Below are 17,203 nucleotides of genomic sequence, written 5' to 3'. Positions count from 1 at the left end.
TTAATAAAAACTGCCATTGACAACTTCACATCACTAAAATGAAATCAAATGAAATGGAGCCGGTAAATCCTATATGAACTTGTTGGAACTTGCTGCCTTGACAAGATAGAAAGAAATATTCTTAGCGTTTCTATAGAGCTAACGTCGACTGACTCTATTAATCCGTGCAGATAAGAGGAAGGTGTTGCACGGTGGGGAGGGTTGAGAGAGAGAGAAAAAGAGAGAGAATCTTACCTTGACACAAATGTTAGAGGCAGAGAGGAATGGAGAGAGGGAGAGATTAAGAAAGAATAGATTAAGAGAGAAAGATCAGTACGGGAGTGTGTTTGTCTGGACGAGGGCAGGGGGTTCAAATGTGTGTTTCTTAACTGCCATATAAAAAAGGTTTATTTTCCATCTTTGGTATTATTTTCAAATCATTATCTTTGCCATGTTGTGCCATTATCAAGCCTTTCCCTAAATGGCACAATTGCAGTGACACCTAGAGGTGGCAACAAACCCGATTCACCCTAAACCTCTAACACACACACACACAAAAACAGAAAAGATGTGGAGTAGAGACGCAGAGATGGGCATCTGTGGGGGAAAAAAGACTCTACAAAACAGATAAAAATTATCAAAATGTATAATTCTGACTGCTAGGAATTATTAAGCAATGCACTATGAGTAAACCAGTTGTGTTGTCCAAATATAAACGGACCACAAAGTATTATTATGTTTTAAAATGCACCACATATTCCAGTTTAATTTCAATATAATATCTATGGATTGTATCTGCAGCTGTTGACTTTACAAAAAAAAAAAAAAAAAAATTCTCGCTCAATGTGAATAAATGATTGCAAAACACGATTGCAGAAATATACTTTCAGGCCAAAAAATCTATAAAAAAAACCCTTAAAAAAGCAGCCCATAAAGAGACTTGGTAATGTAAAAAAATATGTAAATGCTTTTGTTCCCCCAAGAAACTTTTGCATTACTCAGAGAAACTTTACACTCCCCTGAGAAACGATGTGCTCACCCGAGAAACTTCGTGTTCCCCCGGGAAGCTTTGCGCTCCCCTAAGAAACATTGGTGTTCCCTCAAAAAACTTTGCATTCCCTCGAAACTTTACGCTCCCTCGCAAAATGTTTGTTCCCCCGAGAAACGTTGTGCTCCCCGAGAAATGTTGCAATCCCCTGAAACTTTACGTTCTCTAGCAAAATGTTTCTTCATGAAACTTAGGGTTCCCTCGCAAAATGTTTGTTCCCTGAGAAACGTTGCATTCCCTTGCAAAACGTTTGTTTCCACCCAAAAACTTTGCGCCCCCCCGAGAAACATTGCTCTCTCCTGAGAAACTTTGCGCTCCCCCGCGAAACTTTGCGCTCTCCTGAGAAACTTTACGCTTCCCCAAGAAACTTTGGATTCCCCTGAAACTTTACGTTCTCTCGCAAAATGTTTGCGTTCCCAAGAAACTTTGCATTTCACTTAGAAACTTTGATTTCCTTGCAAAATGTTTGTTCCCCCAAGAAACTTTGCCTTCCCCTCGCAAAACTTTTGCAACTTTAAACTTTTTTCTCCCATCTCATTTTTTTCCCATCACCATGTCTCTTTAGGGCGGGGTTCCTCAAATCTGGTCCTGCTCAAACCCTGACTAAACTCACCTACCTGCAACTCTGTAGCCCTTGATTAGCTTGTTCAGGTGTGTTTGATTAGGGTTGGAGGAGCTAAACTCTGCAGGGCAGTGACCCTCCAGGACATGATTTGATGAGCCCTGCTTTAGGGGCTCTGTGAAAATGTACATAGTACATACGCATGTACAAAAATAAATGTAGTAATCAACAGCAGTTGTTGCATAGATGTTGGAATCAGCCAAGAGTCAAAGTGTTGCAAACATTCCTAGAATTTAATGCTGAAAGGACATTGAACCCCCTTTCCCGAACACAGGTTTGAGACACATGCACTCGGATCAGATCACATCAGGCTTCTCCTGCATCACAAGACATGCGTGTGCTCGCGTGCAACGTTCAGTCATCAGCAGGCAGGCAAGAGAAAGAGAGAGAAACCTATAATCAAGAGATCTGACACACAAAAGAAACCCAAGGGAAGAAGAAAAAGAGGCAGGACACGACTGAGGGATGACAGATCAGCGAATGGATGGATGGAGCAAGTGGAGGGAGTGAGAGAAAGTGAAAAAAAAGAAGAAGAGAAAGATGGACCTTGTTGGAAAATCCAGCTTAAACCAGTTAAATCTATTTTTAGGCATTCGCGATGTCAGAAATTCCTGTACATAAACAACACATTAAAACAAAATGAGCTATGGTCGGTTACTTTACATGTCAGTCAGATGGTCTTTTCTATCTGAATCTGCAGTCACACTAGACTTTGTATTCCATTCACTTCTATTCAGACATGTGAACATGTGAGGAAAGAAACAATGAAAGTCCAGCTTAAACAAGACGATGATGCAAATAATTAAAAGTCTGGGTATGTGGAAATATGTTGGTCTAAGCTTAACATATGCTGGTCTAGATGATTAGTAGGTAGTGGTTTTGATCTGGTAGACCATCTTGGCCAAGTTGTTTAGACCTGGTAAACCATTTTAAATCAGCAAATAGCAACACACAAAAAAAACAAACAAAAAAAAAAAAATGCGAAAAACAACATGACTGGCTAGGCTTTTCCAGCAGGGAAGAGAAAAAGAGAGATGATTTTGTGGGCTGTTCACACTGATAGTGATTTGTAGCAACAAATAATCTGAAATTCTGGGCATGTTTAGTGACGCAAAAATAGGTATATGAAAGGTATATTAAAAGGTATATATATATTTTTTTACTTTAAGCAAACAGAGCAGCAACCACTAATAGGAGTGACTTTACTCTGTTCTATATGATCCAAATGCATTTGGCAAATGTCAAATTTATCCAAAACAATTTCAGGTACACTAATGTTCAAAAGTCTGGGGTTGGTAAGTCTCTTATGCTCCCCAAGGCTGCATTTATTGGATCAAAATACAGTAAAAACTGTAATATGACTTAAAAAAAAAAAAAATGAAAATAGCTTTTCTATTTTAATATATTTTAAAATGCAATTTATTCCTGTGATCAAGCTGTATTTTCAGCATCATTACTCCAGTCTTCAGTGTCACATGATCCTTCAGAAATCATTCTAATATTATGATTTAATGCTCAAGAATTTTTCAAGATTCTTCAATGAATAAAAGGTTCAAAGTTACAACAGCATTTGAAAAAAAATCCTTTAGCAACACTATACATGTTATAAATAGATGCATTGCCTGGAAACTGAACCATGAATTTGGCTTTGCAAGTATCTTTCTCTACCAGTTGATCTAATATAAAACTGTGTCAGAAACTGTGTGCATTCTAAACGATCCCGTTTCATGCATTTATAATCATGCATCTTGTTCATGATATGATGCATTATTCACTGCTGCAATTAAAAAACGTTCCTCTCCTGAACTCAAATTTTCAGCTGCTCCATTTGTGATGAGATTTTTTCCAAACAATGGCTGGTTACGCACGAGGGCTGTACGAACGCCCACTACGATCAACAATACAACTACACGAGGTGACCTACAGCGATGCAATCACAGTCAGTGTGAACGGGGTTTCATGAAGCCTGCAAAAGAGAGAGATGGAGAGGACAAAGAGAGAAAAATTAAGGAATAAAGAGAGATCTAATGGCCATTCCCAAAAGTCAGCCAGCGGCGTCCACAGTGCTGAACATGAGACCGCTGCAACCGTGACATGCTCCAAGCTCCATGCTGAATATGAATCATGAGAAGGAGAACATGAAGCAGAGAGGATAGATAGATGGATGGATGGGTGAGTGGGAGGGATGTGAGGTTCATGTGACGTGAGGGGGCGAGGGCTACCTTGTTCCACCAGACCGGCGGTGGTACCTGCAGCAGCGGCGGCTGCAGCGGCGGCCACAGAGACTGAGGAGGGAGCCGTGGTCTGCCTGCCCACTGCCAGACACACACAGACACACACATATGCCCATCGTGCCATAGACCACTGCTTCTCAACTGGTTGTGCCAATACAGAATCAATAATGCGTAGAGCTCAAAAGTTATTAAAGCGATTCACTTGTTTTCTCGATGTACTGATTACTAACCATTCGGATGCATATGAATCGATCATGAAACATGCATTTTTGAATTGTGAATAGCTTGTTTTAGTTAATAATTGATTTAAAATGCTAAAATTTAAATTAATTATGACTGTGAAGTATTATTCAATATTTTAAAATATATACAGTAAATATTAAAGGAGGTTCATGGCCTTGACTGAATGACGTTTTTAGTATTAAAAAGGATCAATTCAAGCATAACAGAACACGGCGACTTTTTGGGGACTTCAGCTTATTCACTGTATCCCCCAGAGTTAGATAAGTCCATACACACCATTCTCATCTTTGTGCCTGCCATAACTCTGTCTGACTCAAACACTGCTAGCCTAGCTTAGTACAAAGACTGGAAGTAAACGGCTCCATCTAGCCAATTGCTCAATAAGTGATAAAATAACGCAAGGATCAAGGAACTTTACTGCCGTACATATACACTCTCCTAAAGGATTATTAGGAACACCATACTAATGCTGTGCTTAACCCTCTTTCGGCTTCAGAACTGCCTTAATTCTATGTGGCATTGATTCAACAAGCTGCTGAAAGCTTTCTTTAGAAATGTTGGCCCATATTGATAGAATAGCATCTTGCAGTTGATGGAGATTTGTGGGATGCAAATCCAGGGCACAAAGCTCCCGTTCCACCACATCCCAAAGATGCTCTATTGGGTTAAGATCTGGTGACTGTGGGGGCCATTTTAGTACAGTGAACTCATTGTCATGTTCAAGAAACCAATTTGAAATGATTGGATCTTTGTGACATGGTGCATTATCCTGCTGGACGTAGCCATCAGAGGATGGGTACATGGTGGTCATAAAGGGATGGACATGGTCAGAAACAATGCTCAGGTAGGCCGTGGCATTTAAACGATGCCCGATTGGCACTAAGGGGCCTAAAGTGTGCCAAGAAAACATCCCCCACACCATTACACCACCACCACCAGCCTGCACGGTGGTAACAAGGCATGCTGGATCCATGCTCTCATTCTGTTTACGCTAGAATCTGACTACCATCTGAATGTCTCAACAGAAATTGAGACTCATTAGACCAGGCAACATTTTTCCAGTCTTCAACTGTCCAATTTTGGTGAGCTTGTGCAAATTGTAGCCTCTTTTTCCTATTTGTAGTGAAGATGAGTGGTAATCGGTGGGGTCTTCTGCTGTTGTATCCCATCCATCTCAAGGTTGTGCGTGTTGTGGCTTCACAAATGCTTTGCTGCATACCTCAGTTGTAACGAGTGGTTATTTCAGTCAAAGTTGCTCTTCTATCAGCTTGAATCAGTCGGCTCATTCTCCTCTGACCTTTAGCATCAACAAGGCATTTTCGCCCACAGGACTGCCGCAGACTGGGTGTTTTTCCTTTTTCACACCATTCTTTGTAAACCCTTGAAATGGTTGTGCGTGAAAATCCCAGTAACTGAGCAGATTGTGAAATACTCAGACCGGCCCGTCTGGCACCAATAACCATGTCACGCTCAAAATTGCTTAAATCACCTTTCTTTCCCATTCTGACATTCAGTTTGGAGATCAGGAGATTGCTGAGGGGGCGGCAGTGGCTCAGTGGTTCATGTAGATTGTCTACAAACCGAAAGGTTGGTGGTTCGATCCCCGGTTCCACCTGACCAAGTGTCGAAGTGTCCATGAGCAAGACACCTAACCCCAGCATGCTCCCGATGAGCTGGATGGCGCCTTGCATGGCTGACATCGCCGTCGGTGTATGAATGGGTGAATGTGAGGCAAAAATGTAAAGCGCTTTGGATAAAGGCGCTATATAAATGCAGTCCATTTACCATTTAGGAGATTGTCTTGACCAGGACCACACCCCTAAATGCATTGAAGCAGCTGTCATGTGATTGGTTGATTAGATAACTGCATTAATGAGAAATTGAACAGGTGTTCCTAGAAAATCACAACTTTTCATTTTCCATCAGTCTTAGTACACGATGTAACTATACACATCACAACATGTAAATAGGAAAACGTATCAAACTCTGGGGGATACGGTGCATAAGCTAAAGCCCCAAAAATCGGCGTGTTCCTTTAAATACAGTGACATTTATTTATTTATTTTACGCTTATTACTTTAATAAATTTCTCATTTGATTACTACTGTTAGATGTAAAAAGTATTTTTTTTTTAAATATATTGGGCATATCAAATATCATCCAATAGGACATTGCCATATCCTCTGCTGTATTTATTTGCCATATTGTTTGTCATTTGTTCTTATATTGTTACTAACTGTTACTGGTTTACTCTAATAATTGCCTTTAATTGAAAGTTTTTTACTTATACAAGAGGCTAGTATTAGCTTTTGCTACGGTATCGAAACTGGTATCAAGAATTGGCATTTAAAGTAACGACCTTACAGCAAAAATAATTATGACAATATATATTGCTATAGTGAGATTAAGCGTTTTTGGCCACATTACCCACCCCCACTATGAATGCACATGAAAAGAAATTAAATCAAAGCATTAATCGAAGAATTGAATTTCACTGTGAAACTAATCTTTTCGCAAAGATTCATTTAGCAAAAATTTGCTAAAATTGTTCCTAAATCCACCTATGAATCGTGAACAGAAACAATTCTACTTACACCCCTATGGGTAAGAGATTGTGAGCAAAGTGGCATATATCTCATGCAATATAGCAAATATATTTTGACAATTAATATTCAACTTTTAATTAAAATGAATATCAAGGCATACATATAAATAACAAGCTTTAGGATATAAAGCTGCTAAATATAGAACTGTATGTAAGAAATGTATTTCAATTAATCATAAAGTGGCCCTGATATGTCACTAGACATTAAGAAATCAAGTTAATTTCAAATACTTATATCACTGACAACAGTAGTGCGGCCAGGATATTGTCGTTTAAGTTATTATTGCAGCCCTCAACTGATGTTGATGTTGACATGTTGTGTTTTGGCCTGAAGCTCCGCCCTCCACCTATCGACCAATCACGGAGTCAGTAGTGTTTCAGCATCCCGGTTGCCAGATCTGCTCTAGTTACCACAGTTGCAGCTACAAACGTTCCTGCTGGATCCTGCAGCCTATCTGGCAACCTTGAGTCATAGGGGAGAGGGAGAGGGATACACCGCTCTACAGTCCTTTGAAAGTGATTGCAGTACCAGTTTTGGCCACAATCTTACATACACTTCCTTTAAAACTGCTAAACTTAAATGTGTTTTCTTTTAAGCTTCTTTGTGAACCTATATAAATTATTAATTAAATACATTTAGTCGATTCACTTGCATTAATACAGCCATTCAGCTGCCTTCTCAAGCTTTCATGGCAGATGCAGTTTTTCCTCCGGCTTAATTTAAACTCCTGATATTTTTCATAATTATCTTTTAATCTTCAGCAGAAAATGAATTGTGCCTCAAACTGATGCTTTCCATGTTTCATGTGATTGCAGAGTGGTTGTTCGCTGCAGATATCACATTTTCAGACACTTGCACTGCAGTTAATTATACGACCAAACCCAGAGTTTACGGAAAACATTTATAGTGCCAAGCGTCAGACAATTTTACACCAAAATACCTCAGACATACGGCCTTTGATGTTAGTAGTTAAGATACATTTTTAGGTCACGGCCCACCAGTTGAGAACCATTGCCGTAGACATTGAGAGAGAAACTAAAGGGTAGAGTCTGTTAGCATGGAGAGAGTTCGCTGGAAACAGGCTGCTGTCTGCAACCAGAGAGGGATTCTGAAAGTCCATTACAGTAGTAATCAAATAATAAGGTTTCCCCTGTCATTCTGGAATAAAGAAAGGGCTCATTTTCATGTCAAGCTCTCCACAGGGAGCCACTTTCTCCTATCAGCGCTGATCTACGCCACGGCAAGGCATTTATTTGAGGGTTGGCGTTTCGATGTTGTGAAAAAGGAGTAGAAACAGAGGGAAATAAGTGACAGAGAGGAGGTAAACAAGAGATTAAAAAGAGCTACATCACAAAAAGCATGATTTTACTTTTTCTTCTGAATCCAATCAATATGCAATCTAATCTGTTCAAACAAGCGTACCGTACAGACAGTCCAGTCCAATTCATGAACCAATTACTTTTTATGAGCTGGTTCTTTTACTGATTCAGTCAAAAAGACTGACAATCCAATCATTATATTATATATATATATATATATATATATATATATATATATATATATATATATATATATATATATATATATATATATATATATATATATATATATATATATAAAATTTATTTATTTATTGTTTACATTTTTTAAATGCACAATCCGCATTTTTCTTATTTAATCTTGGCCAATTTCTCTACTATTTTTTCCTTCTTTTTTATGAAATATGAAATAGCCAAAACAGATGTATTTATGAATATCAAGGCATACATATAAATAATAAGCTTTAGGATATAAAGCTGCTAAATATAGATAAAGAAACTGTATGTAAGAAATGTATTTCAATTGATCATAAAGTGGCCCTGATATGTCACTAGACATTAAGAAATCATGTTAATTTCAAATACTTATATCACTGACAACAGTAGTGCGGCCAGGATATTGTCATTTAAAAGTTGTTGTTGCAGCCCTCAATTGATGTTGATGTTGACATGTTGTGTTTTGGCCTGAAGCTCCGCCCTCCACCTATCAACCAATCATGAAGTCAGTAGTGTTTCGGCACCCGGGTTGCCAGATCTGCTCTAGTTACCACAGTTGCAGCTACAAACGTTCCTGCTGGATCCTGCAGCCTATCTGGCAACCTCGAGTCATAGGGGAGAGGGAGAGGGATACACCGCTCTACAGTCCTTTGAAAGTGACTGCAGTACCAGTTTTGGCCACAATCTTACATACACTTCCTTTAAAACTGCTAAACTTAAATGTGTTTTCTTTTAAGCTTCTTTGTGAACCTATTTAAATTATTAATTAAATACATTTAGTCGATTCACTTGCATTAATACAGCCATTCAGCTGCCTTCTCAAGCTTTCATGGCAGATGCAGTTTTTCCTCCGGCTTAATTTAAACTCCTGATATTTTTCATAATTATCTTTTAATCTTCAGCAGAAAATGAATTGTGCCTCAAACTGATGCTTTCCATGTTTCATGTTTAATCGTTTTTCCAGCTCTAATACAAATGCGCAATCCGCATTTTTCTTATTTAATCTTGGCCAATTTCTCTACAATTTTTTCCTACTTTTTTATGAAATATGAAAATATGAAATAGCCAAAACAGATGTATTTATTATGATTTTTATGATTAAAATGTTTCATACCATAATAAAAAAGGAAGAAAAAAATTAATTACTGTTTCAGGTGCAAGAAACCTTGACTAAATTAAAACTGAACTTTAAAAGGAAAAAAATCAAATGTACCCTTTGAAAAAAAGAGAAAGTGAACAGAGGCTGAATAAAGGATAAGGGAATGACATATGAGGGCAAGTGCGTGGAGAGACGCTCGGACACTCCCACGCCTCCTCTAGCACTGAGTCACCCCGCGGGATGAGGTAATTACAGTAATGAGAGCAGAGAGAGGACGGGTGATGGAGAGAGCAAGAAAGAGAGAGAGGCCATCTAAAACGCTCCTCAAACAGGAACACTGTTGCTTCCGCCCACCAGCCTGCTGTTGAAGTGAGAGCGAGTGAAAGAGAGTGTGTGTGTGTGTGTGTGTGTGTGTGTGTGTGTGTGTGTTGGGATGTGAGAGAGCAGATGCTTCATTACAGCAGATATAAATCACATGTTATTATAAACGCCAGCATTTGGCATAGCCACAAACATCCAAAATACGTGGCCCGCTGCTCACAAAACGCCACGCACTTCCTACAGAACCACACGTCTCTGAATCAATCTGTCAGGACACGGCCCGGCTCTGAACGTCCAGCTGCTCGCGAAATCAAACAGTCGGATAGGAAACTGCGTATCGCTCCCTTAGCTGCGAGATGTCCTTTTGTACTGAAGTGTCTGATGCTTCAAACCACAAGGCAGGATTTTTTAATAGCATAAATATTTAAATAGATCATTTAAAGGGATAGTACACCCAAAAATGACAACTCTGTCATCATTTGCTCACCCTAATGTCATTCCAAACTGACTGATTTTCTTTCCTCCATTACGCAAAGAAGACGTCAGACAGAATTTATGCTGCTGCTCTTTTTCACACGACAAAAGTGAATGGTGATGACCTTACAGAAAGCATAATAAAAGCTCCCTTTTACTTGTCCAGAAATAAAAGCCACTATATGAATGTGTAAAGTCACATTCTAGATACACAAACACAAGTGATATGGAAAAAAGTTTACAAAAAGCTATCACTTGCCTTCAGAAGACATGAAATATAGCACACATAATGGCATGGATTAATTTTATGTTTTGTAACGATTGGAGCTGCTAGTCATCATTCATTTGCATCATATGAAAAAAAGTCAATTTTCATTTTAGGGTGAACTATTCCCTTAAGAGTCAGTGTTGATGCCATCTAAAACTATTGGAAATTTTTTGAGGCAAAAAAGCTAAAATAAAATATAAATATTAGAGGGAAAATTTAGAAATGCTGCCGTGGCAACAATTAGAACTAACTAAATTACTAATTAAAGTACTAAAATTACTAACACTTAAACTGAAATAAAAATAAATTAAAGCTAAATTAAATAACGAGAAGCACATAAATTACTCAAAGTTAAAAGTGATAATATAAAAGGAAATGCTAATTAAAAATAGTATATAAATAATTCTAAAATAAGATTTTGTGTTGAGACTTTTAGAATGATCTGATTCATTTAATGATTTGTATTTTTAATTCCTCTACTCGAGAAGTCAATTAGTTTATCTAGCACATCCGGGTTGGTCGAGTGATGTAGGTTTTGTCTTGGCACAATGTCTACGAAACAGTTGCTCAAGTGATTTAACTGAGTGATTTAGCTTGATGTGAACTTACCAGAGAAATTGCGCGACACCAGCATGGTGGTCAAAATCGCACCCTAGACGTGAGAAAGAGACCGTAAGGTAAACAGAGGAATGTTGCCATATACAGATGAAGGTATAATGACTTTGAGATATCAGCAGACCTTGAGTTTTCTTCTTGCGTTGAACTTCTTCAGGCACTCGACTGTTTCCTGTCTGTGCATCATGGACGCCACGGTGGAGCGTTGCTGTGGGAAACAGAGGAATCGGTTTATTGATTCAAATTGGGGAGGTGGAATTAAAGTTAAACCGTAACTGAAACTTATCCTATTTGCATTGCACACATTCTGGGTATTGTTATGAATGGATAATATTACGGCAAAAGCCTCAACATTTTGTTTCATTTTGAAACATACCACAAGTAATATGAGCGTCATGATGACTTCAAGCATATGTAATCCGGTGTGTGTTGGTATTTTGTGCTGGTCAGTGGCCGGTTATACTCACGCAGACCCATGGGTGTTTAAGGGCCTCTTGCGCTGTGATTCTCTTGGCTGGATTGATGGTCAACATCTGATTGATGAGGTTTTTTGCTTCAGGGGTAACCGTGTCCCATTCTGGCGAGGGAAACTACAGGAAACATAGGAACATGGTTATGTTTTGACTCCACAAGCTGTACTGTATGATAGAAACCAAAAGGGGACTCACATCATAAGCCCCGGCTTTGATCTGTTGGTAAAGCTTGTGCTGGTCTTCATCCCAAAATGGAGGATACCCCACCAGCAGAATATAAAGGATGACTCCTGCAATGACATTACAGACATTTCACTTCTACCAGATTTGTTGCAATTCTTTAAATTCTATCATAGAATATATCATATAATATTAAATATACAAGATATTAGACGTAGTGCTGTCAATCGATTGAAAAAATGTAACTAATCAATCGCACATTCTTTTCTACAATTAATCACCATTTAAAACATGTATGTGTTTCTAATATTTTTATATTGTAATAATTTCAGTTATGCCTGGCTCACACTACAGATTGTAAAATCTGGTTGCAGCACACACTTCAGGAGAATCTTTGCAGATTTTCTTAACTCAAATCTTAAACATGCTCACACTACAAGATATGAAAATCGAGGAGCATCACACACTACAAAATATTATTAAGATTATGATCGTGCCAGAGAAAGTGCGTCACGTGATCTACGCAGCAGATCGTAAGCGTGAAAACAAAATGGATCAGCCTACTGTAACATGATTGCTGTATCAATAATGATCATTTGTTGTGGAAAAAAACAAAAAGTGTAAGAATAAACCAGTGTGGATTAGAAAATGGTTGGGGAGACGGGCTCAACTTGGATTGTCAGTTCTTCAGCGAAAAATGGAGGTAATTTTATTGACCTTATTTGATCCTGTCGTTCTGGCGCTTGTTGTGTGTGTGTGTTTGCAATGTATTTTTCCCCTCGGGGCTTGCCGTGTAGAGGTAGAGCATGCGCACTTATTGTACTGGAGTGTAGCAGGTTTTTCAGGCTGGTTATTATGCGTATGACCGAGAATAAAGTGAAGAAACGTTCAGACGACTGTCGTTTATTGTTTTCTTTTTTCTGAGTATTTTAGGTGAACCCAGCACGAACGCTAAGTCACACTAGTGTGCTAGAATGTTTACCGCTAACGTTAGAGCAAACTACGGCAACTCAACTCGCGGTCGCCATTTCGAAATGTCCGTCTCGTCGTAGACTTGTTTCCTATTGGCTATTGTGACAGTACTGACGTTATTACAATCTTGCTCATCCCGATAAATATCAAACATGTTTGATATGATCGGGGCGAGCCCGATTTGCGTGAGAGCAGATAGGGAGGTGCAAGATTTGATCTGTAATCGCCTCACACTGAAACTGAGTGGTCTCTTAATTTTTTCTAGAGCTCTCTCGCTCTCTCGCTCTCTCTCTCTCTATATATTATATATATATATATATATATATATATATATATATATATATATATATATATATATATATATATACACATATACATACATACATTCACACACACAATTTTATTTTATGATATAATTTATGTTATTAATATAATTTATAACATTTACATATTTAGAATAGTTCAAATATATTACATTAAAGTTTTTAAAAAATGTATAATTTACTTTTTTTAAACTTTTTTATGTAATATATTTGTATTATTTTAATTGAAAAATAATACAAATATATTACTACTGTTTCTATGTTGAATATAATTCTAATTCAAATATATAAAAACTGTTTACTTATATAGAGGCATGTAATATAAAATGTTCAAGATTGGTAAACAGTTTAAATTAACTCATTTGTGACAACAAACAAGCACGTTACATTTTGAGAATGACTGTGAATCTGTGAATCACTTCATTGATATGTGAACTGTCCTAATGAACCACTTAGTTGAAATGAATCCGAATATTCCAACCGCAGACATAAAAACACCATCCCACATACTGATATGCTAAGTAATTAAACCGCTCAACTAGAGATACTCTAGAGAAAGTGGACGTGAAACACGACGGTGGTAAAAGCGGTGCCTGGCAACAGCCTCTTGACAACACCTGCCGGAAAGAGCTCTCCACATCTGAGAGCTGATGCGTCTGAATATGTGCGGGGTGTCGAGAGCCAGCGAGAGAGAAAGAAGATGGAAATAGATGCAAAGAACTCTACTGGGAGGAAGCGTGTGACTCACCACATGCCCAAATGTCCACAGGTTTCCCATAAGCCTCTTTTCGTAGCACTTCTGGGGAAAGGTAACCTGGCGTTCCAGCAAAGCCTGCATGCGAAAGTAAAAAAACACGTCTAAAAATGCAACATACAGACTCTTTCCATCTCAATGCTGTCTGGATGTTTGAGAAAACTGGGTATCAGAGTGTGCGTGGAAATAGCAAAATATTAAACAAATAATGCACAACAGTTTAAAGTGACCACATACCAAACCAGGCCTGCTGGTCCCCTTGTACTTCAATGGCCAGGCCAAAGTCGGCCAACTTGACGGCGGCGTTCTTGCATTTACTGGCCAAGAGCAGGTTTTCCGGCTGAGGGGGAGATCAGGGGCGCACTCATATTACTGCTGAACCAAAATCTGATACACGTCACCTTTTAACACTTAACACATAACATACAACCACAGCTGTGCGCGAGTACAGCATCAGCTCCCAAAATATAAGCACTGCAGTGCAATGATCGGTCACCTGTAGAGTTCACTACAAGCTCATTTTCATATTGATTTCTACTTTGTTTTTTTTGTTGTTTTATAAATCATGATTAATTATAAAATTCCCAGTGTTGTAGTACTGCTTTCCGTTTGAAATACTATGAGATCTTCCTACTCGATATCTATGACTTTTGACCTTAATTTACAAAAGTTCACACTCATACACTCACTGTCAACAAAGACATCTCCTAACGAACAGACTGCAAATAAATGATCCTGATGATCAGTAAATGAGACTGCAAATAAATGAAATGTTCTCAACCAGGGAGCCGGGGCCCACTGGGGGCCTCAGCAGATGGCTTTAAATTGTTTTAAATGAGACAAAACCAGCTTTAGAAAACAGCTAGAAACAAAGATGTAAACTGACATCATATTTCTTATTTTAAATTGTTCCCTTAACAACTACCATTTTTATTTAAGAACCAGGGCTCCCCTGGTCTTGAAAAACCTGGATATATGAGAAAAGGTAAAAAAAAGTGTGATATCTAGTCCTAGAAAAGTAATGAAAATGTATAAAGTCTTAAGAAATCATGGAAATGTCTATAGTAAATGTTAATATTTATTCATATAATTATTTTTAGTTATCTAAAGCTTTAAAGTATTTTAGCACATAGAAGCTGCTATTTTTTAGTAAAATATTTAATAAATAATAATGTGTATGTGTGTGTGTGTGTATATATATATATATATATATATATATATACACACACACACACACACACACACACACACACACACATATATATATATATATACACACACACACACATACACATACATACATACATACATACACACAAATATATACACACACACATACATACCATACAATATACACCGATTAGGCATAACATTATGACCTCTGACAGGTGAAGTTAATAACACTGATTATCTCTTCATCACAGCACCTGTTAGTGGGTGGGCTATATTAGGGAGCAAGTGAACATTTTGTCCCTTAAAATTGATGTGTTAGAAGCAGGAAAAGCATGAGCGTAAGGATTTGAGTGTGTTTGTCAAATTGTGATGGCTCGACGACTGGGTCAGAGCATCTCCAAAACTGCAGCTCTTGTGGGGTGTTCCCAGTCTGCAGTGGTCAGTCTCTATCAAAAATGATCCAAGGAAAGAACAGTGGTGAACCGGCGACAGGGTCATGGGCGGCCAAGGCTCAGTGATGCACGTGAGGAGCAAAGGCTGGCCCGTGTGGTCCAATCAAACAGACGAGCTACTGGAGTTCAAACTGTGCGAGAAGTTAATGCTGGTTCTGATAGAAAGGTGTCAGAATACACAGGGCTTCACAGTTTGTTGCGTATGGGGCTGCATAGCTTCAGACCAGTCAGAGTGCACATGCTGACCCCTGCCCACCCACGAAAGCACCAACAGTGGCACGTGAGCATCAGAACTGGACCATGAAGCAATTTGAAGAAGGTGGCCTGGTCTGAAAAATCAGTTTTCTTTTACACATAGATGGCCATTTGCGCGTGTGCGTTGCTTACCTGGGGAACACATGGAACCAGGATGCACTATGGAAAGAAACCTTGGGTCTTGACATCCATGTGGATGTTACTTTGACACGTACCACCTACATTAGCATTGTTGCAGACCATAGAAACGGTATTCCCTGGTGGCTGTGACCTCTTTCAGCAGGATAATGCACCCTGCCACAAAGCAAAATTGGTTCAGAAATGTCTTGAGGAGCACAACAAGTTTGAGGTGTTGACTTGGCCACATCTGTGGGATGTGCTGAACAAACAAGTTCGATCCATGGAGGCCCCACCTCAGAACTTATAGGACTAAAAGGATCTGCTGCTAACATTTTGGTTCCAGATACCACAGCACACCTTCAGGGATCAGGGCTGGTTTGGCAGCAAAAGGGGGACTAACACAATATTAGTAATGTGTCAAGATGATCAGCTGAAGTCAAACCGAGCATTAGAATGGGGAAGAAAGGTGATTTTAAAGACTTTGAACATGGCATGCTTGTTGGTGTCAGATGGGCTGCTCTAAGATTTTCATATACAACCATCTCTAGCCTTTACAGAGAAGGGTCTGAAAAACAGAAAATATCCAGTTCTGTGTGCAAAAATGCCTTGTTGATGCCAGAGGTCAGAGCAGAACAGCCAGACTAGATCAGCTGATAGAAAGGCAACAGTAACTCAAATAATCTCTCATTACAACTGAGGTGCAGACTCGGAACACACAACACGTCCATCCTTGAAGCAGATGGACTACACCAGCAGAAGACACGCCGGTCAGAATTTGGCATAAACAACATGAAAGCATGGATTCATCCTCCCTTGTATCAATGCTTCAGGCTGCTGGCGGTGTAACGGGGTGAGGTATATTTTCTTGGCACATTTTGGGTACCAATTGAACATCTTTTAAACACCACAGCCTGGGTAATTGTTGCTGATCATGTCCATCCCTTTACGATCAGTGCGCCCATCTTCTGATGGCTACTTCCAGCAGGATAACACGCCATGTGACAAATCTAAAATCATCTCAACTGGTTTGCTGAACATGGCAATGAGTTCACTAAACTCAAATGGCTTAATGGCTCCATCCAGTAGATCAGATTTTGGATGTGCTGTAATGGGAGATTCACATCATGGATGTGCAGCCGACAAATCTGCAGCAACTCTGTGAGGCTATCATGACGATATGAAGCAACATCTCTAAGGAATGTTTCTAGCATCTTGTTGAATCTGTGCCACGAAGAAGTAAAGCAGCTCTGTAGAAAAAAAGGGAGCCCAACCCAGTACTAGCCGATAAGATTAACCCGATAAAGTGTCCTCTGTGTGTGTGTGTATACTATTCTTGAAATACGAGGGGCCTTTGAGTCAAAATGGTTGAAAAACTCTGCTAAGCAATGCTAGCATTTGTTCTGCAAGTGATTTTACACACTTGTGTGTGTGCAAACTTTTGTTATATTATCACTAGT

At 38.9% G+C, this 17,203-nt stretch overlaps 1 protein-coding gene across 22 annotated transcripts in view; it reads right to left on the bottom strand.

The window, feature by feature from the left end:
- The window catches only part of LOC137063022 (calcium/calmodulin-dependent protein kinase type II subunit beta), a 96,572-nt gene that overhangs the window by 39,457 nt on the left and 39,912 nt on the right, over positions 1–17,203 (bottom strand). For 12 of the 22 annotated variants that reach the window (XM_067434023.1, XM_067434025.1, XM_067434005.1 and 9 more), the window contains exons 7-13: positions 13,984–14,086; positions 13,741–13,824; positions 11,713–11,807; positions 11,512–11,634; positions 11,169–11,252; positions 11,039–11,081; positions 3,872–3,964 (exon numbers count right to left, since the gene is read on the bottom strand). In XM_067434023.1, coding sequence (XP_067290124.1) covers positions 3,872–3,964; positions 11,039–11,081; positions 11,169–11,252; positions 11,512–11,634; positions 11,713–11,807; positions 13,741–13,824; positions 13,984–14,086 — 625 coding nt within the window. The remainder of the gene's footprint in view (positions 1–3,871; positions 3,965–11,038; positions 11,082–11,168; positions 11,253–11,511; positions 11,635–11,712; positions 11,808–13,740; positions 13,825–13,983; positions 14,087–17,203) is intronic. The other 10 variants (XM_067434013.1, XM_067434017.1, XM_067434014.1 and 7 more) reach the window with 1 other exon arrangement.

The sequence above is a fragment of the Pseudorasbora parva genome, chromosome 23 (assembly GCF_024679245.1).
Source record: "Pseudorasbora parva isolate DD20220531a chromosome 23, ASM2467924v1, whole genome shotgun sequence".
Taxonomy (NCBI): Eukaryota; Metazoa; Chordata; class Actinopteri; order Cypriniformes; family Gobionidae; genus Pseudorasbora; species Pseudorasbora parva.
This window is presented reverse-complemented; position numbering and strand designations above follow the sequence as displayed.